Raw genomic sequence first — 26,458 nt, forward strand, 5'->3', positions numbered from 1 at the left:
CCTGGAGTAAACTTTCCCTGGGAGGCTGAGAAGTGTGATTCCCCTATAATTGGAGCACACTCTCTGGTCCCCTTTCTTAAAAAGAGGGACCACCACCCCAGTCTGCCACTCCAGAGGCACTGTCCCCGACCGCCACGCGATGTTGCAGAGGCGTGTCAACCAAGACAGCCCCACAACATCCAGAGACTTGAGATACTCAGGGCGGATCTCATCCACCCCCGGTGCCTTGCCACCGAGGAGCTTGCAAACCACCTCAGTGACTTCGGCTTGGGTAATGGACGAGTCCACCTCTGAGTCATCAGCCTCAGTCTCCTCAGTGGAAGACATGACAGTGGGATTGAGGAGATCCTCAAAGTATTCCTTCCACCGCCCGACAATGTCCCCAGTCGAGGTCAACAGCTCCCCACCCGCACTGTAAACAGTGTTGGCAGAGTACTGCTTCCCCCTCCTGAGGCGCCGGACGGTTTGCCAGAATTTCTTCGAGGCCGACCGGTAGTCCTTCTCCATGGCCTCCCCGAACTCCTCCCAGTTCCGAGTTTTTGCCTCCGCAACTGCCCGAGCTGCAGCACGCCTGGCCTGCCGATACCCGTCAGCTGCCTCAGGAGTCCCGGAGGTCAACATGGCCCGATAGGACTCCTTCTTCAGCTTGACGGCATCCCTTACTTCCGGTGTCCACCACCGGGTTCGGGGATTGCCACCACGACAGGCACCAGAGACCTTGCGGCCACAGCTCCGAACAGCTGCGTCCACAATGGAGGTAGAGAACATGGTCCACTTAGACTCAATGTCCCCCGCCTCCCTCGGAAGCTGGGAAAAGCTCTCCCGGAGGTGGGAGTTAAAGACCTCCCCAACAGAGTGCTCGGCCAGACGTTCCCAGCAGACCCTCACCATACGTTTGGGCCTGCCAGGTTTGTCCAGCTTCCTCCTCCGCCAGCGGATCCAACTCACCACCAGATGGTGATCAGTTGACAGCTCAGCCCCTCTCTTCACCCGAGTGTCCAAGACATAGGGCCGGAGATCAGATGAAACGACTACAAAGTCGATCATCGACCTCCGACCTAAGGTGTCCTGGTGCCACGTGCACTTATGGACACCCCTATGCTCGAACATGGTGTTCGTTATGGACAAACCGTGACTAGCACAGAAGTCCAATAACAAAACACCACTCGGGTTCAGATCGGGGAGGCTGTTCCTCCCAACCACGCCCCTCCAGGTGTCACTGTCGTCGCCCACGTGAGCATTGAAGTCCCCCAGTAGCACAATGGAGTCCCCAGTCTGAGCACCCCTCAGTACCTCTCCCAGGGACTCCAAGAAGGCCGGATACTCTATACTGCTATTTGGCCCGTAGGCACAAACAACAGCAAGAGCCCTCTCCCCAATCCGAAGGCGCAGAGAGGCGACCCTCTCGTTCACTGGGGTAAACTCCAACACATGGCGGCTGAGCTGGGGAGCTATAAGCAAGCCCACACCAGCCCGCCACCGCTCACCACGGGCGACTCCAGAGAAGTGGAAAGTCCAGCCCCTCTCGAGGAGCTGGGTTCCAGAGCCCAAGCTGTGCATGGAGGTGAGCCCGACTATCTCTAGCTGGTACCTCTCAACCTCCCGCACAAGCTCAGGCTCCTTCCCCCCCAGCGAAGTGACATTCCATGTCCCAACAGCCAGCCGCTGTGTCCGGGGATCAGGTCGTCGAGGCCCCTGCCTTCGACTGCCACCCAATCCACACTGCACCAAACCCCTACTGCTACCTCTGTGGGTGGTGAACCCACAGGAGGTCGGGCCCACGTCACCTCTTCGGGCTGAGCCCGGCCGGGCCCCATGGGCAAAGGCCCGGCCACCAAGCGCTCGCATATGAGCCCCAACCCCAGGCCTGGCTCCAGGGTGGGGCCCCGGCTGCATCCTACCGGGCGACGTCACGGTCCTGGATTTTTTCTCCATAGGGGGTTTTTGGTGAACTGCTCTTGGTCTGGCCTGTCACCTAGGACCTGTCTGCCTTGGGAAACCCTAACAGGGGCATAATGCCCCCGACAACATAGCTCCTAGGATCATTCAAGCACACAAACCCCTCCACCACAATAAGGTGGCAGTTCTAGGAGGGGGTGATGAAAGGTTAAAGTTTAAATACGTTTTTAAGTCACGTTGAAACATCAGTTCCAAAATACCAAACAAGATCTATAGTGTTTTGGTGTGTGTTGTGGGGTTTTTTTTTTTTTTGATCAACTTATCAGTTCTGATGGCTAATTAATATGGAGTAGTTCTGGAGAAGCCCTGCGATGACCTGGTGACTTGTCCAGGGTGTACCCCGCCTAGTCAGCTGGGATAGGCTCCAGCTTGCCTGCGACCCTGTAGGACAGGATAAGCGGCTACAGATAATGGATGGATGGATAGATTTGGAGATGGAGGAGCTCTGACCCTGCAAACAAATATATTATGAGATCTCTGCATATATATATAATACATGAGCGAGGCACAGAAAGGGATTGGCAGTAACACCAGAGGAGCCAAGCACCAGCTACTGGTCGATAGAACAGTCGCCCGAGACTGTAAGAAGAGACAGACCAACCTGTGCACTGCCTGGATTGACTACAAGAAAGCCTACGACTCAATGCCACACACATGGATACTGGAATGTCTGGAACTGTATAAGATCAACAGGAACCTAAGGACCTTCATCCAGAACTCAATGGAAATGTGGAAGACAACCCTAGAGGCCAACTCAAAACCCATTGCCCAAGTCAACATCAAGTGCGGCATATACCAAGGAGATGCGCTATCACCACTGCTGTTCTGCATAGGCCTGATCCCCCTCAGTCGGATCATCACGAAGAGCGGCTACGGGTACCGATTCCGTAGTGGGGCAACAATCAGCCACCTGCTCTACATGGATGACATCAAGCTGTATGCCAGGAACGAGCGAGAAATAGACTCGCTGATCCACACCACCCGGATCTACAGCAATGACATAGGGATGTCATTCGGATTGGACAAGTGTGGCCGGATGGTCTCAAAGAGAGGCAAGATGATCCGGACTGAGGGGATTGGCCTACCAGAGGGCAACATAGGTGATATCCAAGACAGCTACAAGTACCTTGGCATCCCACAGGCTAATGGAAACCATGAAGAAGCCACAAGGAAGTCAACCACAGCCAAATACCTCCAGAGAGTAAGGCAGGTCCTGAAAAGTCAGCTGAATGGTAAGAACAAGGTCCGAGCCATCAACATGTACGCACTACCAGTCATCAGATACCCCGCTGGTATCATAAACTGGCCAAAGGAGGAGATAGAAGCCACAGATATCAAGACTAGAAAGCTCCTCACCATGCATGGAGGGTTCCACCCCAAGTCCAGCACCCTGAGACTATACACTAAGCGGAAAGAGGGAGGCCGAGGGCTAGTGAGCATCAAGACCACGGTCCAGGATGAAACATCGAAAATCCGAGAATACATCAGAAAGATGGCCCCAAAGGATGAACTGCTAAGTGAATGTCTCAGGCAGCAGAACCCTGATGAGAGTGCAGAGGAGGAGGAGGAACAGACAACCTGGAGAGACAAACCCCTACATGGCATGTACCACCTTCAGATAGAGGAAGTGGCTGATATCAAGAAATCCTACCAGTGGCTGGATAATGCAGGACTGACAGACAGCACAGAGGCACTAATCATGGCAGCACAAGAACAGGCCATAAGCACAAGAGCCATAGAGGCCAGGATCTACCAGAGTAGATCAGACCCAAGATGCAGACTGTGCAAAGAAGCCCCTGAAACAGTCCACCACATAGTAGCAGGATGTAAGATGCTAGCTGGATCAGCGTACATGGAGAGGCACAACCAAGTGGCTGGGATAGTATACAGGAACATCTGCAACCAGTATGGAATAGAAGTACCCAAGTCCCAATGGGCCATACCACAGAAGGTGGCTGAGAACAACAGGGCCAAGGTTCTGTGGGACTTCAGCTTCCAGACTGACAAACAGATCCTGGCTAACCAACCGGACATAGTGGTGGTGGACAAAGAGCAGAAGAGGGTGGTGGTGATAGATGTGGCGATCCCAGCTGACGCCAACATCAGGAAGAAGGAACATGAGAAACTTGAGAAGTATCAAGGGTTGAAAGAGCAGCTGGAATGGATGTGGAAGGTCAAGGGTTGCGTGGTCCCCGTGGTAGTGGGGGCACTTGGGGCAGTAACCCCCAAACTGGGAGAGTGGCTCCAGCAAATCCCAGGAACAACATCTGAAGCCTCAGTCCAGAAGAGCGCAGTCCTAGGAACATCGAAGATACTGCGCAGAACCCTCAAACTCCCAGTCCTCTGGTAGAGGACCCGAGCTTGAGGATGACATGGATACCCCCCACCCCCCGCCGGGGGTGAGAAAGAGATTTATATATATATATATATATATATATATATATATATATATATATATATATATATATATATAATGTGTGTGTGTGTGTATATGTGTGTGTATGTATATATATATATATATATATATATATATATATATAAAATTAACGTACATGCATTATATATTGTATGTATTATATATAGACTGAAATAGGTTCACAGTAATGTCAATTATGGATTATAACCCTGTGTGTGTGTTGCAGGAGCATGAGTTTGTCCACACGAACGGTCCATCTTTGAGCTCTCAAAAGCCGCGTGTGTTTAAGTGTTTTAGGTGTGAAAAAGCATTTGCCAAACCAAGCCAGCTGGAGAGACACATCCGCACACACACAGGTACGAAAAAGTTTTACTTTAAATATATAAACTAGATAGATTATTATTAGGTATAATTGTAGAAATGTTCGTGCTTTTACAGTAGGCTGTTTATGATCAGTTTACAGGAATATGAAGGGAAAAAGGTACATTAGAATTAGAGTTGCTGTCCTCAGCTTACAGACTGTAGAATAGGTCTAAAATCACTGGTGAGGTGTTTTCAATCAAATTTCACTTTTAATTATTTTCTCATTATTTTTTAAATTGTTCTGGCTTTTAATTTGTGTTTAATGTGTGTGTGTGGAGCAGGTGAGCGGCCCTATAAGTGTGAGCAGTGTGATAAAGCGTTTAATCAGAAGAGCGCACTCCATATACACACCGTCAAACACACTGGAGAGAAGCCTTATAAGTGTGAGGTGTGTAGCATCAGCTTTACGCAGAAGAGCAACATGAAGCTTCACATGAAAAGGTCACATGGCTTTGGTGAGTAACACACACACACACACACACACACACACACACACACACACAGAGTTGGTGTTGATGAAGTTCCTCTCTGTAATTTAGTTCTTTTCCACTTTGTCATTATAAACAAGGTATAATATAATATAATATTTTATATTATATTACAAAAACTTACCTTGATGAAGACAGCATAATGAAACAACAATTTAGTCACCTGGGGGAGGCATGTGTGTGAGATAATATAAAATATTATATTATACCTTGTTTATAATGACAAAGTGGAAAAGAACTAAATTACAGAGAGGCAATAAATAAAAGAAGTGTATTCCACAGGACATTTGTAATGATGGTGAACAATTTAGTAATGACAGTGATGCATTAGAGCAGCTAAGCGCTCACGACTCCATAACTCTGATCCTCCTATGGTCAGAGTTATGGAGTTAATGAGACACATTAACATCTCTATATTCAACACGAGACACAAAGTACGTGGTACGTGTGCTCGTTTTTCATCAGTAAAAACCGACAACGACAAAGCAGAGCATACCTTATGAAAGTGGGCGGGGCTAGGCAAGTCAATGAATTTGTTCAGAGTTTACTTTATAAAAATCTGATAGAAAGTGACATGGTGACAAGTATTTTTAAAATTGCTTAGTATCCAGCCTCTTCCTCCTGCTATAATTCAGCTAAATCCTTTAAAGTACTTGTCCCCAAAACCCTACACATCCATCCCCTACATCCTATACTCATCCCGAAACACCTTCCACCCTACTAGACACGAACACATCTGTCCTGCACATTTATGCCCTACACCATACACTTATACTCAAATACTTTTATTACTTGGACATTATAACCTGTTCCCTACAGACCTCTTTATCAGCCCTTATTTTTTTGGACCGGATGTGCATCTGTGCGTGTGTCTCAGGTAAGCAGACGGAGGAGGGAACGGAGGCAGAGCAAGAGCAGGAGAGCGTTTCTGAGGCAGCACAGGCTCCACCTCCCGGAAATGAAACTCCAGCAGGACTGCAACTGCACACGACAGAACAGGAGACATCGTCAGACTGGCAGTGCCCCATTGCCAACGTCTTCCCCTAAAACCCTGAATGTACATGATTGTCCACTACACCCTACACACTCACCTACTAATGTCTACTTAATCTGAATTCTATAGCCCCACCCCTTACATCATGGAGTCATTCACTAAATCCTAAACACTCATCCTCTACTTCCTATGCATCATCTAGTATCTCCTACTCATCATGCAACTCTCACACTCTCTCTCTCTCTCTCTCTCTCTCTCTCTCTCTCTCTCTCACTCACACACACACACACACACACACACACACACACACACACACACACATTCTCTCCAGTGATTAAGCCATTCACATACTGTACATATTTTAAGTTACACACACTTTGAAACACCTCAAGATCAGATTTGCATGCTTTTTATCAGTCCGACTTCAGAGTGATTGATGTTTCATTATAAACACCTTAAAGCCTAGAAATTTGACAACTTAATAAAATGCTGCAGAATTAAAAAAAAAAATGCTCCACCTGACAAAGTGGCAGTGTTTTACTGATAATAATTGGATTTCTTTAAAAGAAAACCTTGATGTTACATAATTTCTTTATATAAATCTTTTTTTTTAAATCAGTGTACTGTTGGGTGTAAATAATTTATAGGCAAGACATGATCATATCAGTGTTGGAGCCTCATTTCATTGGTGGCTTTGCCAGTGTATAAACATTAAGCTGTATACTTTGTCAGATTTGCATTTTGTAACATTCAGAAGTATTTAAAAATAAATGTTTTTTTTTAAATTGTGGAAGTTTGGTTTTTGAGGGTGAGGTGGTAGAGTGAGCAAATCCAGACTAAGAGAAAATACCTAAATCCTAATAAACAGTAAACCTTAAGTAATAAAACAATTAATACTATGTACCAAATTTAATACAAAGCCTACATGTGGTTCCTCTGGAGAGCCTGTGAGCTCATGTGGAGGCACATGATGATAGCATAGTGTTAAAATTATGCTAAAAAAAAAAAGCGTGACCAATAGCATACCACTAGGATGACCTTGTCGGGGTCAAAGCCCTTCTGAGATGCACCTACTACACTGAATAGTGGACTGTACCACAGAATGTATCAGAAGTTACCAACAGGCATACAATGCCGCCATACCGTACAGTGCCTTCATCATCAACCTGCAAGCATTTGAACCATGGGACAGGGCTGCTCCAGCTAGGGGCACTCAGAGTCCACACTGACACCTCTTTGGAGGACGGTCAAGGCCTGAATATACAGTGCTCAGTGTAAATGAGTACACCCCCTTTGAAAAGTAACATTTTAAACAATATCTCAATGAACACAAACAATTTCAAAAATGTTGACAAGACAAAGTTTAATATAACATCTTTAACTTATAACGGGAAAAAGTAAGGTTAATAATATAAACTTAGATTACACATTTTTCAGTTTTACTCAAATTAGGGTGGTGAAAAAATGAGTACACCCCACAACAAAAACTACTACATCTAGTACTTTGTATGGCCTCCATGATTTTTAATGACAGCACCAAGTCTTCTAGGCATGGAATGAACAAGTTGGCGACATTTTGCAACATCAGTCTTTTTCCATTCTTCAACAATGACCTCTTTTAGTGACTGGATGCTGGATGGAGAGTGGTGCTCAACTTGTCTCTTCAGAATTCCCCATAGGTGTTCGATTGGGTTCAGATCAGGAGACAGACTTGGCCACTGAATCACTTTCACCCTGTTCTTCTTCAGAAATCCAACAGTGGCCTTAGATGTGTGTTTAGGATCATTATCAAGTTGGAAAAGTGCATGACGACCAAGGGCACGGAGTGATGGTAGCATCTTCTCTTTCAGTATAGAGCAATACATCTGTGAATTCATGATTCCATCAGTGAAATGCAGCTCCCCGACACCAGCAGCACTCATGCAGCCCCACATAAGGACACTGCCACCACCATGTTTCACTGTAGGCACCATGCATTTTTCTTTGTATTCCTCACCTTTGCGACACCATACAGTTTTGAAGCCATCAGTTCCAAAAACATTTATCTTGGTCTCATCACTCCAGAGTATAGAGTCCCAGTAGTCTTCATCTTTGTCAGCATGGGCCCTGGCAAACTCTAGGCGGGCTTTTTTGTGCCTGGGCTTTAGGAGAGGCTTCTTTTGTGGACAGCATCCATGCATGCCATTCCTCTGCAGTGTATGCTGTATTGTGTCACGGGAAATAGTCACCCCGGTTTGGCTTTCTACTTCTTTTGATAACTGCAGTGAACTTGCATGCCGATTTTCTTCAACCCTTCTCATCAGAAGACGCTCCTGTCGAGGTGTTAACTTCCGTGGATGACCTGGACGTCTCTGTAAGATGGTTGCAGTTCCATCAGGGACGTGCACAGGATTATAGAGGGGCAGGGGCTCAAAGTCAGAAAAAGGGCAGCAAGTGCATGATTTTTTTCCCGGTCCTTTCCAAAATATGGAAATGTAGAATTAAAATTAACGTACTAATAGGAAGGTAAGTACTTAGCTATGTGTCCTGTGTTGGTGAAAGTGATATGCAATTGCCATTTCTTTTGTGTCAGCAAAATTGTCACTCACATTGTCATAGGCTTGGAAGACATGCAAAGCAATAAAACACTGGTGCATTATTAGGCTTTTTTATTGTTAAAGATTTAACATTGAACAGTGAAACCTGAACTTTGAACAAATAAATAAATAGCCTAATGGACAAAATGATAAAAATCAGTCCTTCCTCTCATAAGGTAGAAGCCGAACATTCCAGGGGCCTTAAAGCAGTAACCTTCTGGGGGCCATGTCCCTGTAGATATTAATGACCTCATTGTGATTTATGGGTATGTCTTTTTCAATCGAGAGGAAAAGGAGATCAGAGAGCCTCTCTTCTTTGCATAGGCTTCTGAGTACATTTTTCACAAGCTTTTGTCTCATCTCATCTCATTATCTCTAGCCGCTTTATCCTTCTACAGGGTCGCAGGCAAGCTGGAGCCTATCCCAGCTGACTACGGGCGAAAGGCGGGGTACACCCTGGACAAGTCGCCAGGTCATCACAGGGCTGACACATAGACACAGACAACCATTCACACTCACACCTACGGTCAATTTAGAGTCACCAGTTAACCTAACCTGCATGTCTTTGGACTGTGGGGGAAACCGGAGCACCCGGAGGAAACCCACGCGGACATGGGGAGAACATGCAAACTCCACACAGAAAGGCCCTCGCCGGCCCCAGGGCTCGAACCCAGGACCTTCTTGCTGTGAGGCGACAGCGCTAACCACTACACCACCGTGCCGCCCCACAAGCTTTTGTTTTTTTCTGAAACATAACCCACATTTGATTTGAGCATGTTGTGGAAGAGGTCGACGACTAGTTATATATACAAGAGGAGAATGTAAGCTTCCCGATGATATATGATACTTGCATGTACACCGAGGCAATCGATTGTGAACAGTAACAGGTCAGGTCACGTCAGTTAACAAGCAGATTATTAAACTACAGAGACTTAAATTACTCGCACAAATGTCAGTAGCCCTACAAACGACCAAATGTCATGTACATACAGTTTGAAAGGGCTAACTGTTAGACCATAACTCACATGTTCAAGCTGCCTCACTGTCGCATCTCTTCTGTTATCACTGTGGCAGCGCAGCGGCTTCTTCCCTCTCACTCAGTCCGCGCGCCCCCTCTCTCTGGCCGCACTCGAGCGGAGCAGCAATGCACAGAGAAGCGGCAGCTCAACGCACACAACCACCCCGGATTACAAGAACACTGGTAGATTGCCGTGGAGTTTTTGTACCGCCGTTGTTTTAAACTTCTAACAGGACTGTATTATTTATTATTAGGATTATTATTATTATTTTAAAAGGGCAACATTTAATTCGAGGCAAAAAGGGCAGGGGCTCAAGCACCCCTAAAGCCCTATGTGTGCACGTGCCTGAGTTCCATCTTTCTTAAATTTTTGTACCACTTTTGCTACAGTATTCTGACTGATAAGTAAAACTTTGCTGATCTTCTTGTAGCCTTCACCTTTGTGGTATAAAGAAATTATTTTCTTTGGGGAATTCTGAAGAGACAAGTTGAGCATCACTCTCCATCCAGCATCCAGTCACTAAAAGAGGTTATTGTTGAAAAATGGAAAAAGATTGATGTTGCAAAATGTCGCCAACTTGTTCATTCCATGCCTAGAAGACATGGTGCTGTCATTAAAAATCATGGAGGCCATACAAAGTACTAGATGTAGTAGTTTTTGTTGTGGGGTGTACTCATTTTTTCACCACCCTAATTTGAGCAAAACTGAAAAATGTGTAATCTAAGTTATATTATTAACCTTACTTTTTCCTGTTATAAGTTAAACAGATGTTATATTAAACTTTCTCTTGTCAACATTTTGGAAATTGTTTGTATTCATTGAGATATTGTTTAAAATGTTACTTTTCAAAGGGGGTGTACTCATTTACACTGAGCACTGTATAAGCACAGAGAATCTTGTCAGTCATTTTGATGTATTTCTCCACTACATCCATGACTGCACTGCTAATTAACTTCTGCTGCTGCCAACAATCTGACCAAAAAAAACCCCACCACAAACTGCTTTTAATGGATGGCAGAACATGAAGAATCAATAACCAACTCGGACATTGTCCCAGACACTTTCAGTCAATATGACCTTAGGCTTAGATAGGTTCCCAGTGTCATGTCAGGGTGGGCAAAAATAAATAAATAAATAAATTAACCTATCCAACAACCAGAACTGACAAAGTGGATAGTCGCAAGGTTTATTTTGGTTTGTTTTACCAAGTAAATTAAGGGTTTGAAAGCAAAACAGATAAACTAAACATTTTCTATTCCTCTTTTAATGTAATTTATGTGCATACATTCTAAATAATTTCATCACTCAGTCCCCTGAGTGCCTTACAGTACTATCTTGGCCTTGGATAATTCCACCATTTCCTGCATACCTTGTCTCTTATACCTTGGTTAGGTCTATAGCCACTCAGAAGAGCAGCTCTGCCTGCTCACTATTGTAGGTGCACCAGAGAACGTGATAGGAGGTGATGCCACTCATGTATGTCTTTAGCACAGCATATCCCCATGTCCCAATTACAAGGATCCCCCAAGAACACCTCCATATCATGCTAATGATAAATCTGTGGTACTCTAATGAGTACCACAGATTTATTTGAAGGCAGCCTATACTGTGAGTGCCGTGGGAGGGTGTCCAGTTAAGCAGATATTTTGGGAGCCTATGGTCCAGCATATGGATCACATGACCAAAGTACCGGAGGCGACAGTGACTTATGATTATACTAATCTTACAGCAGCCAGTTTTGCTTCACATTTACTCACCATTTTCTGCAATGATGGAAAATTAAAAGCTTGGAGTCCCCAGTGCTAGTGACTGTCAGAAAAGTCAAAGTCCCTGTGCCAGGACCTGGTCTTCCCAGGCAGTCTCCTGTCCCAGTACTAACCAGTCTTTTGAGGCACATTGGTTCAGCACCAATCTCCATAGCCCTCAGCCTCTCACATACCTAGGGTTACAGTGGGGGGCTAGTCCTCTGATAACTGGAAGAGTTTGACTCTCTACTTATATCTGTATTGTAGCATGCCTTGCTAGATGGCAGTAGGTACCATTTTTAAGATGGTCTTTGGTATGACCCAACCACAAATAGAACTCATGATCTTCCAGTTGAGAGGTAGACACACTAACCATTAGGCCAGCTCGCGGTTAGTAGTCACTGTACTCACAGTGAAATTCTTTATATCAACAAGGATTTCAGTGGCTGAAGTATTCAAGAAAGCCAAATTACCTCACCATCACCCATGGGACTACACATTATTGTTAATATCAGGGGCATTTCCCTTAAGCCACAGCCTGGAAATCATTGGAATAGTGGATTGAAGATTACCTTTTGTTACACTTGCTCCTCTATAGAGCCAGCCAAGGTAAGCTTTGGTACCTTACTGTGGTGGGAGGGCTTGCGTGACCCAGTGATCCCGAGAGCCACGCCGTGGAGCTTTGGCCACTGGTAGGGCCAGTCTTTTTGCCATGGTTGAAGGTAAGGGTCCAAGCTAAATCTGGTCCAGATGCAACATCTCTGAATTCCCCATCATCTCAGGCCACCTCTGTGCCATGGAACCAGACTACAGCAGAAGTGCCACGTATGCTGGGATTATGGGATTTGCAACCATCTTTCTAAGATAACGGCTCCAAGCACACAATAAGTGACAACAACATTAAAACAGCAATCCGAACATCACTGGGCAATTTCCATGGAAAAATATTTCAAGCCTTTCAAGGATAGAACTTCTAAGCTGTGAAAGAAGAAAACATCCTCGACCTTTTCTCAACTATGAGAAATGCTGATGATGATTCATTAAGATGAATATTCTTCAGTTTCTTGTGCATTTCTTGTCAAATATGAGTGGAGCATAATGTGGTATTCAGCTGCTGTAGCCTATCAACCAAAACTTTGACATGTTGTGCATTTCAAGATGCTTTTCTGTGCACCACGGTTATTAAAAAAAAGTGGTTACTTGAGTTACTGTGACTTTCTGTCAGCTTGAATCAGTCTGGATATTCTCCTTCGACATTTCTACCTTAAGAACTGCTGCTCACTGGATGTTTTTTGTTTTTCACACCTTTCTGTGTAAACTCTAGAAACTGCCACCAACAGTCCCACCATGACAAGTCAATGAGATCGCAGTGAGATTTTTCCCCCATTCTGATGTTTGATGTGAACATTAACTGAAGCACTTGATGTATACAGTGTCTTGCAAACATATTCATCCCCCTTGGTGTTTGTCCTGTTTTGTCGCATTACAAGCTGGAATTAAAATGGATTTTTGGGGGGTTAGCACCATTTGATTTACACAACAAGCCTACAACTTTAAAGGTGAAAATTGTTGTTTTATTGTGACACAAACAATAATGAAGATGAAAAAACAGAAATCTGAAGTGCGCATAGGTATTCACCCCCACCCCCAAAGTCAATACTTTGTAGAGCCACCTTTTGCTGCAATTACAGCTGCAAGTCTCTTGGGGTATGTCTCTATTAGCTTAGCACATCTAGCCACTGGGATTTTTGCCCATTCCTCAAGGCAAAACTGCTCCAACTCCTTCAAGTTAGATGGGTTGCGTTGGTGTACAGCAATCTTCAAGTTATGCCACAGATTCTCAATTGGATTGAGGTCTGGGCTTTGATTAGGCGATTCCAAGACATTTAAATGTTTCCCCTTAAACCACTCCAGTGTAGCTTTAGCAGTATGTTTAGGGTCATTGTCCTGCTGGAACGTGAACCTTCGTACCAGTTTCAAACCTCTGGCCGACTCAAACAGGTTTTCCTCCAGAATTGCCCTGTATTTAGCGTCATTCATCTTTCCTTCAGTCCTGACCAGCTTTCCTGTCCCTGCAGATGAAAAACATCCCCACATCATGATGCTGCCACCACCATGCTTCACTGTTGGAATGGTGTTCTCAGGGTGTTGGGTTTGCACCACACATGGCCTTTCTCATGATGGCCAAAAAGATAAATTTTAGTCTCATTTTACCAGAGAATCTTCTTCCATGTGTTTGGGGAGTCTGCCACATGCTGTTGGGCAAACTCCAAACATGCTTTCTTAAGCAATGGCTTTTTTTCTGGCCACTCTTCTATAAAGCCCTGCTTTATGGAGTGTACAGCTTAAAGTTCCTATGGACAGATCGCTGTGGATCTTTGCAGCTCCTTCAGTGTTATCTTTGGTGTCCTTCCAGAACAGGTTGATTTATACAGATCATGTGACAGATCATGTGACACTTTGATTGCACACAGGTGGATCTTAATCAACTAATTACATGACTTATGAAGTGAATTGGTTGGACCAGTTCTTATTTAGGGGTTTCATATGAAAGAGAGTGAATACTTATGCACACTCCAGATTTCTGTTTTTTCATCTTAATTATTGTTAAGATAATTAACAATATGCACCAATGTGCACCTTCATTATTGTTTGTGTCACAATGAAACAACAATTTTCACCTTTAACGCTGTAGGCATGTTGTGTAAATCAAATGATGCTAACCCTCCAAAAATCCATTTTAATCCCAACTTGTAATGAAACAAAACAGGACAAACACCAAGGGGGATGAATACTTTTGCAAGACACTGGATCTTCATGATTTTGTGCATTATGCTGCTGCGACATGATTGGCTGATTGCATAATTTTAGCATGAATGATCGGGTGTACAGACGTTCACAATAAAGTGGTTAGTATATACCTTTTTAAAACTCTCATAACTGTTTCCTGGAACGTTTCAAAAAGCATTTGAAAAGCAACCCATAAGGAATGGTTATAAAATATTCAGTTTCACGCAGGAGCATATTCTGAGTTTAGGTGACCTACCTCTGAAGTGTTTTACTGATTTCTGCCACAGAGGTGTGTATAGAACTTTGCAAGAAAGAACATGTTGGTGAGCATTGCCTGTTTTTTGGTCTGGTTTCTGGAATATTTTCATCTTTGTTGAAGCAAAAGCAACAACAACAACTATGGACTACTTTCTCCAAGACAACGTTCTCTCTGTCAGAAAGTCACTGGGGTCTTTTCTTCCTGTTGCCCTGTTTGGATGGTAATTATTTTTCGGGTCTTCTCTAATAAAATATTTATTATAGTTCTTGTTTAGCCCTCGTTTCTGCTATAAATTAATCCAGGACTCACAACTTTCCATCACACTTTGGCAATATGATCACATTATTAGGTCATGTATATAATTATATAATAGACATCAGGAAATTTGTGGCATATGTGGATATAAATTAAGGATTTATAAGCCAACTAGAGCTGTCATTATCCTGTAATAGCCAGTTTAATCAGCCTGCACACTTTCTTTTTATTGACTATTCTCTATTTCCCCCAGGCTCATAATGAAGACAGCATCAAGATAAAGTGATAGGACCGAGAGCAACTACATTTCTGAAACTGCTCAAAAGTACCTTTTTTTTGTGATTGCCAGAAGCAGGATATTTAGTTCCCCGGATATGAGCAGGAAGCCAGATAAATATGGCATGTATTGTCTCTAAAGGCAAACGTATTTTCAATGCAAAACACAACACCTGCCTGCCTGTAAAATTCCACAGACTGTCCCTTAGAGAGCTATTATAACACCAACAATTTTCCTTCAGCTGAAGTGATACATAATGATCAAGTCCTCTAATTTCTCACAGAAGAGATCCATAAACTTTCAAATGTCATCAAGCTTCCTCAGGCCAAAGAAATGTTCAAGGTAGAATTTAAATGTGTTTTATCACTAAGGGTTCGAAGTGAATGAATAATGTTTTATGACAAAGCCCTGACAGAAAGTTCAATGAAGAAATTTTCATTTTATTGCACTTTTCCCCACCTTCTCCAGAGCTGAACTTTTTCTAGGCATTCCGAAGGGGATTTCTAGGAACTAATCATGCTTCTTGTCTTTATAATAGTTTCATTTCTCATCTCATTCATCTCATTATCTCTAGCTGCTTTATCCTGTTCTACAGGGTCAAGTCAAGTCAAGTTTATTTGTATAGTGCTTTTAACAATAAACATTGTCGCAAAGCAGCTTTACAGAATTTGAACGACTTAAAACATGAGCTAATTTTATCCCTAATCTATCCTATCCCAGCTGACTACGGGCGAAAGGCGGGGTACACCCTGGACAAGTCGCCAGGTCAGCACCGGGCTGACACATAGACACAGACAACCATTCACACTCACATTCACACCTACGGTCAATTTAGAGTCACCAGTTAACCCAGAGGTGGGCAAACTACGGCCCGCGGGCCACATCCGGCCCGTTGGCGTTTTTAATCCGGCCCGCGGAAGACAATCATATAAACATGATTGAGCAGATCTATAAACTATAAGCGTCAGTGTTATCACGTAGACAGGTGTTCTAGAGATCCGACTTTCCAGTCAGTTGTATTCACGCGAGATTACATTTGCAGAGTGGTGCAGCGCGTGCCATGGAAGTCATTCTGGCACCCGTGCCACTGATGATCTCGAGAATACAGGATAAAACTTTACAATGAGTGGTCCTAAAAAAAGAAAAGTGGACAGTGAGTGCAGGATGTTCAATAAAGAATGGACAACTAAATATTTTTTTGCTGAAGTCCGATCAAAGGCTGTATGCCTTATTTGTAAAGAAACCGTTGCAGTTTTAAAGGAATATAACATCAAATGGCACTTTTCCTCCAAGCATGCTAATTATGCTAACAACCAGTCAGCGCAAGCACGGACGAATACAGCTCAGCGGTTGCTGAGTGAATGTGAGTATTAACACTTTCTCTTTTTAAAACTATGTTGGAGCTGTAATAAGATGGTAGTCACATGTTTACAGACATAATAATATAAAAAGTATAACTCTTAGTAATTTTGGTTGTCGTGGGTGGCTGCTGTAGTGCTGGTGTTTGTTTTTAAGTACCATGTGCTTTTGGGTGTCTGCTCCGCCCCTCATTTATGTCCCTGTCTGCTATTATAGGTGTATTATGAGCAGCTGACCTTGCTTCTGCTTATATCTGTTCCTGGACTTTTGCCTGTGGAGGTTATTCTGATCTATGAGTGGCCTTTTGGAATATGAAAACCTGTTTGGAACCTGTGTTTTGATTTTTTGAGGACTGGAAATATTTCAGTAAGTGACTTTGAACCTGAAAACCAGTTTGGAGTTTTTTGCTTTCTTGAGCTGTTTTGTCTGATTTTATGGGCTGGATGGATCCAGTGCCAAACCATTGAACTGCAAATATGTTGGCATGGTGTGGTACCCAAACTGTTGAACTGCAAACATTTTGGAATGGTGTGGTACCTCTCCTACTAATGGTGGTTGGTTGTACTGGCAGGCTGGAAGTGGATGGTTAAAAAAAAACACTCAGGTGTAAATCTACGAGTTCAGTGAAATGTACAAAAATGATATGTAATTTAGTTCAATTTAATGCTATGCAATTTAGTTGTATGTATAAAATGATACAAATATACAAATACACTGGCATCCTACTCATCCTGGCAGCTCAAAGATGTAATTTAAGAATTAAGTGTGCTACTTTTCTTACTGTCACGTGTGTGTGTGTGTGTGTATTACTTTTCTGGATGGATCCAGTGCCAATCTATTGAACTGCAAGCATTTTTCTGCTCTGCCTTTGTTGACTGAGAACTAAAATAAATGTCAATCTGATCTGCATTTGGGTCTCTGTCAGTGAAGGCCTTACAATAACACTAAAGCTTTTCCGGTTTATGTTCGATATGTATGAATTTGGTGTTGGCCCGGCCCGCCTGGCAAATTTCAAAAGTCAATGTGGCCCCTGAGCCAAAAAGTTTGCCCACCCCTGAGTTAACCTAACCTGCATGTCTTTGGACTGTGGGGGAAACCGGAGCACCCGGAGGAAACCCACACAGACAGAACATGCAAACTCCGCACAGAAAGGCCCTCGCCGGCCACGAGGCTCGAACCCGGACCTTCTTGCTGTGAGGCGACAGCACTAACCACTACACCACCATGCCGCCCCTGTGGAAAATGTAATTAAAGAAATTAAATCTGCACAGTAATAAGACAGATTTAATCAGAAATGTGCTGTCAATTGAACAAGAAAAATGGAGATAATTAAGAGGCTAATCAGCACCAAAGTTAGCACTGACTCATCAGTGAATTAGTGCGTTTGCCTTTTTTTCAGTGCTACAGGTTTTGCCACTGGGTTCTTTCTGCATTCTTCTGACTGGGATTGGGATTCAGGGTTGTCAGCTTTTAGGATTGACACTGCAATGTTCAAATCTTTATTGAGCATATGGGCTAGCCTTCATGCCCCATGTGAATCAATGATCCTCCATGACCCTGTCACTGGTTGTCCTTCCTTGGACCACTTTTAGTAGGTACTAAAAGTTCACTGCATACCAGGAACACCCCACAAGATGTGCCATTTTGTAGATGCTCAGACCCAGTCATTTAGCCATCACAATTTTATTCTTGTCAAAGTCACTCAGATCTTTACACTTTACCCATTTTTCCTACTTCCAACACATCAACTTCAAGAACTGACTGTTCTTTTGCTGCCTAATATATCCCACCCCCTTGACAGGTGCCACTGTAATGAGATAATGTTATTCACTTCACCTATCAGTGGTCATAATGTTATGGCTGATTGGTGTATATACTCGCATTAAGCTTTAAGCATTAAGCTTTAAGCATTAAGCTGATACTGTATGTAGGCTACTGGCTAAAATGACAAATTTAAATAATCTAAGATGACCACATTTCATTTCTTATGAACACAGACAACTGGGTATTGTTTCATATACAGTATAATATTGTGTATTTTTTTTAATGTGATTTGTGTCAATAGGGTTTAGACCAACACACAGAATGGTGTTTATTCAGGCTTGTGAACTAACACACACACACACACACACACACACACACACTGAGATTTTCTTTCCCTTATTTCTAACACACATACATGATTAAAGGAGGAAAAAAAGACAGCCAGTGACACATATATGTCTCCTTTATTTGCATTTTAATGATTCCCTTCACTCCATTAGCAGTCTAACTGACAAACACATGCATAATACTGTATCTATGGCTTTTTTATGCTAGCTGTGTCCATGTCTTATTTGGGGGTTGGTTTTATTTGTAAAGCTTAAAGAAGTAGTTGAAGGCCAAAGAGGTGCGAGACAGAGAGAGAGACAGAGAGAGAGAGACAGAGAGAGACAGAGAGAGAGAGAATGGCAGATGCAGTGACTAAACATGAACAAAAGTTTAGAAACCCTGTGACTGAAAATCAACAAGAGACGACATTTCTGTTACTTTGCACTTTTTAGCGCTACAATTTGCAGTCAGATCCACTGACACAGTAAGGAAGAGCGAGTTTGAGACGAGACTGCACGAAGCTATGAAGAAACTACATAAGATAAATAAGCTGTTAAATGCCAAATGCTAGCCACATTGACTCCTGAGACAAAGACAGTGCCACAAGACTAATATTCAGTAATATAAATGATGCACTACAACCTTTTGAGGTAATTTTTTGTCATCATGTGACTTAGCAAGATTTTTTGACACTCAGCTTGCATGCTAAGTTAGCTCATCTGTAACTAGAAAGTCCTAGCTACCATGATGAGCTAGACTAGCTAGCTAGCTCACTGTGTATTAAACAAGCCTTTGCAATTAGCTAATAATTTCACAATCTGACAATATAACAAGAATAAACTTATTAAACCAGTCATAATTTTATCCTCAGCGATATAATGCCCTAATTGTTAGTTTCTAATCCTAATCAGAAAGCTTTCCTCAAAAGGTTCTCAGTGCCTCATGTTCTCCAAAAACTCAAAAGACAGGGAGAGACATACCAAGGGACGGTAGCGGAGGATCTGACCACGCTGAACTCAATGAACAGAGAAATAGACATAAATAAATATATGAACCAACAGAGAGGACAAGCATGATCTTGTTCAGGTTAGTGCAGGAGACACCAACAAGAAAAAGGTGTAAGTGGAGAAATAAAAAGCTTCCGTCTTCTTTTCTTTCTCTCCGTTCAGGGTCATCATTTTTAATGGAGAATAATAAAAGAGCTGGAACTCAGCGTTTGGCCGGAGATGCTGCTCTGGTTCCTCCCTGTGTGTAGGTGATAGAAAAGGAGAGAGAGAGAGAGAGAGAGAGAGAGAGAGAGAGAGAGCACAATTGAGAAAGAATGTAAAGGTCAGAAGAGAAGGGATGAACTTTCTTTGTTCTTTTATGTAAACAGTCACAAAGATGTGAAGATGTGTCTTCATTTCAGGAGAAACAGAAAGTGCTATTTGCCCTCTTCTGCATAAGTGAGCTACATGAGCCCATGATTGGCTAGTGTTGCTGTAAGCCAGAGAGCATGGCCAGTTTTGCTTTCTTGGACTCCCAAGATGGTGATGGCATTGTAGGCTTAGGAACTCATGAAATCGAAAATAATAGATTTTGTCTCATCTCATTATCTCTAGCCGTTTTATCCTGTTTTACAGGGTCGCAGGCAAGCTGGAGCCTATCCCAGCTGACTACGGGCGAAAGGCGGGGTACACCCTGGACAAGTCGCCAGGTCATCACAGGGCTGACAGACACAGACAACCATTCACACTCACATTCACACCTACGGTCAATTTAGAGTCACCAGTTAACCTAACCTGCATGTCTTTGGACTGTGGGGGAAACTAAAGCACCCGGAGGAAACCCACGCGGACACAGGGAGAACATGCAAACTCCGCACAGAAAGGCCCTCATTGGCCACGGGGCTCGAACCCAGACCTTCTTGCTGTGAGGTGACAGTGCTAACCACTACACCACCGTGCCGCCAATAGGTTTTGTACTTCTCTTAAATTATAAATGTACTAAAGATCAGCCATAACATTATGACCACTAAAAGTTGAAGTGAATAACATTGATTATAGTATTACAATGGCACCTGTCAAGGGGTGGGATATATTAGGCAGCAAGAGAACAGTCAGTTCTTGAAGTTGATGTATTGGAAGCAGGAAAAATGGATAAGCATAAGGATCTGAGCAACTTTGACAAGGGCCACACTATGAAGGCCAAAAGGCTCATTGATTCGCATGGGGCACGAAGGCGAGCCCATATGGTCCAATCCCACAGAAGAGCTACTGTAGCACAAACGACTGAAAAAGTTAATGCTGACACCTTTCTGTTTCAGCCAGCATTAACTTTTCCAGCAGTTTGTGCTACAGTAGCTCTTCTGTGGGATTGGACCATATGGGCTAGCCTTCGTACCCCGTGTAAATCACTGAGCCTTCGACACCCATGATCCTGCCTCCGGTTCGCCGGTTGTCCTTCCTTGGACCTCTTTTGGTAGGTACTAACCACTGCATACCGGGAACACCCCACAAGATGTGCCATTTTGGAGATGCTCAGACCCAGTCATCTAACCATCACAATTTGGCCCTTGTCAAAGTCGCTCAGATCTTTATGCTTGCTCATTTTTCCTGCTTCCAACATATCAACTTCAAGAACGGACTGTTCTTTTGCTGTCTAATATATCCTATCCCTTGACAGGTGCCACTGTAATGAGATAATCAGTGTTATTCACTTCACCTGTCAGTGGTCATAATGTTATGGGTGATTGGTATCAGTACTAATGTATCTAAAGTACACTAGCGTACATTTCTCAAGTACTTAAACTAACCTATCAAACATACACTTGTGTGCTTCACTTCAGATATACTTCGACATGATAATACAGTGCCTTGCAAAAGTATTCACCCCCATTGGTGTTTGTCCTGTTTTATTGCATTACAAGATGGAATTAAAATGGATTTTTGGGGGCTTAGCACCATTTGATTTACACAACATGTCTACCACTTTAAAGGTGCACATTTTTTTTTTTTACTGTGACACAAACAATAATTAAGATGAAAAAAAATCAAACAGAAATCTGGAGTGTGCATAGGTATTCACACACCCCGAGTCAACACTTAATAGAGCCACCTTTTGCTACAATTACAGCTGCAAGTCTCTTGGGGTATGTCTCTATTAGCTTAGCACATCTAGTCACTGGGATTTTTGCCCATTCCTCAAGGCAAAATTGCTCCAACTCCTTCAAGTTAGATAGGTTGCAGTGGTGTACAGCAATCTTCAAGTTATGCCACAGATTCTCAATTGGATTGAGGTCTGGGCTTTGCCTAGGCCAGTGGTTTTCAAAGTGGGGGCCGCCAGGGGGCGCTAGGGGGGCCTCAGAAAGTTGGAGGGACGATAACAAAAAAATTGCGAAAAAAAATACTTTTTAAAAATAATTATTATTAAATATATTGTAATTATTTTTTAATCATTATTACAAAATATAATTATTAATAATAATACATCATATCGAAACGTTGTTTGCCATGCTCATCTCTCCAATTGCCTGTGATGTTGCGGTTTGCGCCATTTATCAAGCTGCTTTGCTCCTCAAGCTAGCGTATTGCTAGCACAAAATGGACAGGTTTTTGAAGAAGAGACCGAAGTAACAAACCAACAGCCCTGCTGTGGAGGACACTGCTGCGAAAAATACTAAGAAGTCCTGGCCAACTAAAATCCGAAAATATGAGGCAGCATATGTTAAGTATGGCTTTACAGCCATACAGAAAAATGGCCATGATTGCCCAAAATGCGTCGTCTGTCTGGAGACCCTGTCAAACGAGTGCTTAAAACCTTCGAAACTTCAGCGTCACTTGGTACAAAAACATCCGACAGATGCCGAAAAAACCAGTAGATTTCTTCAGATGCAAAGAAGAGCATTTGGTCAGGCAATCTGCTGCATTCACCCAGCAAGCTACTGTCCCTGAGCAAACCCTGAAGGCATCATTTTTAGCCTTGTACCACATTGCTCGTGCTAAAAAACCTCACTCAATTGGAGAAGATTTGATTTTACCAGCCACCAAAGACATTGTCCGAGAATTGCTTGGTGAGGATGCTGCCAAAAAAAATCAATGCTGTCCCACTCTCTGATAACACCGTGAGCCGACGGATTGGTGACATGGCTCAAGACGTATCTGCTCAGCTGTTGGAGCAGGTGAGAGCCAGCGAATACTTCGCACTTCAGCTGGATGAAAGCACAGATTTATCCAATGAGGCCCAACTGCTTGTGTACATCAGATTTATTTCACAGGAAAGATTTGTGGAGGAAATACTATTTTGTAAAGCACTTGAAAGAAGAACTACTGGGAAAGACATTTTTCAAGTTTTGGACGATTACATCGAGTCTAATGGATTGGACTGGACCCATTGTGTGGGGGTGTGTTCAGACGGAGCCAAGGCAATGACCGGGAAGATCAGTGGAGTGCCCGCTCTCATTAAGCAGAAGGCCCCGCATGTAGTGGCCACACACTGCATGCTCCATCGCGAGGCACTGGTCGCAAAAAGGATGGATAACGAGTTGAATCAGGTACTACAGGAGGTTATACAGTTTATTGTTCAGTGCGAAAATATTTGTGTTGAAAACATGTTAGTTAATAATATTCTTATGCTAAACAAACGTAACAATTATTGAATAAAAGTAAGAGAAAACATTCTAAAAGTTGATGTTTCTTTACATATTTTGTAGCATTGTCTGTGGGTTTGCAAAGGGGGTCCCCGGCCAGAAGCTAATGCTGTTTGGGGGGCCTTGGCATGGAAAAGTTTGGGAACCCCTGGACTAGGTAATTCCAAAACCAATGTTTCCCTTTAAACCACTCCAGTGGAGCTTTAACAGTATGTTTAGGGTCATTGTCCTGCTAAACCGTGAACCTTCATCCCAGTCTCAAACCTCTGGCTGACTCAAACAGGTTTTCCTCCAGAATTGCCCTGTATTTAGTGCCATCCATCTTTCCTTCAGTCCTGACCAGCTTTCCTGTCCCTGCATATGAAAAACATCCCCACATCATGATGCTGCCACCACCATACTTCATTGTAGGGATGTAGGGTTCTCAGGGTGTTGGGTTTGCGCCACACATGGCATTTCCCATGATGGCCAAAAAGTTCCATTTTTGTCTCATTTGACCAGAGAATCTTCTTCCATGTGTTTGGGGAGTCTGCCACATGGTGTTGGGCAAACATCAAATGTGTGTGTGTGTGTTTTTTTAAGCAATGACTATTTTCTGGCCACTCTTCCATAAAGCCCCGCTGTGTGGAGTGTATGGCTTAAAGTGGTCCTATGGACAGATACTCCCATCTCCACTGTGGATCTTTGCAGCTCCCTCAGCATTATCATTGGTGTCTTTGTTGCATCTCTAATTAATGCCCTCCTTGCCCAGTCTGTGAGTTTTGGTGGGCAGCCTTCTCTTGTCAGATTTGTAGTGGTGCCATATTCTTTCCATTTTTTAAATAATGGATTTAATGGTGCTCCCTGGGATATTCAAAGTTTGGGATATTTTATGACCCAACCCTGATCTATACTTCTCCACAACTTTGTCTCTGACCTGTTTGGAGGCTCCTTGGTTTTCATGTTGCTTGCTTAGTAGTGTAGCAGAGTCAGGGTCCTTCCAGAACAGGTTGATTTATACAGACATCATGTGACAGATCATGTGACACTTTGATTGCACACAGGTGGATCTTAATCAACTAATTATGTGACTTATGAAGTGAATTGGTTGGACCAACTCTTATTTAGGGGTTTCATATGAAAGGGGGTGAATACTTATGCACACTCCAGATTTCTGTTTTTTCATCTTAATTATTGTTAAGATAATTAACAATATGCACCAATGTGCACCTTTAACGTGGTAGGCATATTGTATAAATCAAATGGTGCTAACCCCCCCAAAATCCAGTTTAAGTCCAGCTTGTAATGCAACAAAACAGGACAAACACCAAGGGGGATGAATACTTTTGCAAGGTACTGTATATCAAATATAAATAATACATCTGTGTTTGACTTTGCTGAAATCTTGACTGAAAGGCAAGAGAAGACGTGTGTGAGATTACTGATAGAGATAGTCTTTTGTTGCTGAAGAAAAAGCTAAGAGACAGAAGACTTAAGCAAGCATCTCCCTTTTATTTGCGTTTGATCACATTACTGTCAAGGAGAAACCATGAAGACAATAAGGAGTTCTTGACTGAGATATCTGTTTAGCATGCTTGCAACTGGTTTTGGACAATTTGTTTGTTAATTGTTTTCGCTAGTTCCAGTTAATCCTTGAAACTTATCTTCACTCGCACATCTACTTTCTGCTTTCATAAGGCTATGGAATGCTTCATCACCCTGTCATACACAGATAACTTGGCTTCGGAAATCACATCTTCCAATCACTTAGCTGCAACACACTCTTGAATGTGGATATATATGCTCCTGCTTGTCTTTCAATAAACTGAGAAACATCTCTGAATATCTGTATCAGCGAATGTTGCTCCTGGATCCGTAGTGCAGAATGTCCTAGGTGGCAGAGGACTACATTCCTCGATCATACCTTTGTCAATTCAACCTTCTTCAGTACAGACAGATCAAAATCTAACAGATTTCTTTTTAGATTTCTTTCCCACAGATTTCTTTTTAGATTTCTTTCCCACTATGGGTGAGCTTTAATGCTAATAGAATTTACATTACAGACTGATTTAATGCTTTGCCCTTTACATCACAGACTTCTGCGTTTGACCTTCTGACTGACATTTCACTAAAAAATAATGTTTTTTTCTACCTATCTAAATGATACTGTATCTGCCTATATAATACCTACAAATGGGCGAAAAATTAAAGGAAAACAAATGTGGCTCTGTTTTGTTGTCATGGTTTGGTTCCATTTGTCTCCTTAGAATGAAGTGTCACTGCAAATCAACGCAAAGTTTGTCGGACTGATCACCTTCATCCTATAATGAAACATTGCTATTCGGATGGGAGTGGCCTCTTCCAGGATGACATCTATCTCTCTATTTGTTTTGCCCATCTATCTGTGTATACACAGGTATACATCTGCCTAATTTTCTATTACATATATCATTTTTACTTATCTATTTTTCTATAAATTTATGCCTCTTTGATATCTTTCTATCTGTTTATATTTATACATCAATCTTTTTTGTGATTTTGCTATTTGTTCTATTGATTTACTCACCTTTCTAGCTGTTGCACAATCATGGGGAAGCGTGTTCACCTTCCCACTTATCTTTCACAGAGTTATTATTGAACCTAGTGTTTAAAAACAGGAACTGCAACAAATGCTAATAGAAACTCATTGGGGCAGGAATCATGCTGCCCCATGCTCGTTCTATAAACATGTTCAGTGAAGGAAGATCAATGGACAGGACAGTTAATGGTTTTTACGCCAAATTTGGCAAGTTTAAAAATACTCAGTGGCCTCCTACATCTTGTTTTATAGTAAATAAACAGGATTAAGTCTAATAAATATCAAAGCAAGCAAAGGTAAAGTGTAAGTGCAGACAGTGCGTCTGTGTACATGTATAGAACCTTTTCTATTGTAAGATATATTGCAAGGATTGGGAGGAGGACACATGGATTGGATAATGGCTTTTTGGGGGCTAGTTTCAGATCTTTTGTGTGGGTAAGCTATGGCCTAATGGTTAGAGCAGCAGCTTTGGGACCAAAAGGTTGCTGGTTTGGTTCCCTGGACCAGCAGAAGTACCCATAAGCAAGGTACCTAACCTCCAACTGCTCTCAAGGTTGCTCTCGGTATGTTGTATGTCACTCTGGATAAGAGTGTCTGCTAAATGCTGTTTAACGTAAAATATTTTGAGATTGTTTGCCTGGATATATTGATGAAATGCCTGTTGCTGTCCTTTTGCTGAGTAT

General features: G+C 42.8%; 2 protein-coding genes across 5 annotated transcripts in view; one reads left to right on the forward strand and one right to left on the reverse strand.

The window, feature by feature from the left end:
- Positions 1-6,963, forward strand: part of LOC132871586 (zinc finger protein 236-like) — a 71,389-nt gene extending 64,426 nt beyond the window's left edge. Inside the window, exons 30-32 of one of the 3 annotated variants that reach the window (XM_060905861.1) lie at positions 4,602-4,731; positions 5,020-5,193; positions 6,104-6,963. In XM_060905861.1, coding sequence (XP_060761844.1) covers positions 4,602-4,731; positions 5,020-5,193; positions 6,104-6,273 — 474 coding nt within the window. In that variant the 3' untranslated portion in view covers positions 6,274-6,963. Of the gene's footprint in view, positions 1-4,601; positions 4,732-4,831; positions 4,920-5,019; positions 5,194-6,103 lie in introns of those variants that run through there. The other 2 variants (XM_060905862.1, XM_060905863.1) reach the window with 2 other exon arrangements.
- Positions 6,964-18,709: 11,746 nt separating this feature from the next.
- Positions 18,710-26,458, reverse strand: part of LOC132871588 (myelin basic protein-like) — a 43,437-nt gene continuing 35,688 nt past the window's right edge. For both annotated transcript variants that reach the window (XM_060905865.1, XM_060905864.1), the window contains one exon: positions 18,710-19,836. In XM_060905865.1, the coding sequence (XP_060761848.1) occupies positions 19,801-19,836 (36 nt within the window). In that variant the 3' untranslated portion in view covers positions 18,710-19,800. The remainder of the gene's footprint in view (positions 19,837-26,458) is intronic.

The sequence above is a fragment of the Neoarius graeffei genome, chromosome 23, assembly GCF_027579695.1.
Source record: "Neoarius graeffei isolate fNeoGra1 chromosome 23, fNeoGra1.pri, whole genome shotgun sequence".
Classification (NCBI taxonomy): Eukaryota; Metazoa; Chordata; class Actinopteri; order Siluriformes; family Ariidae; genus Neoarius; species Neoarius graeffei.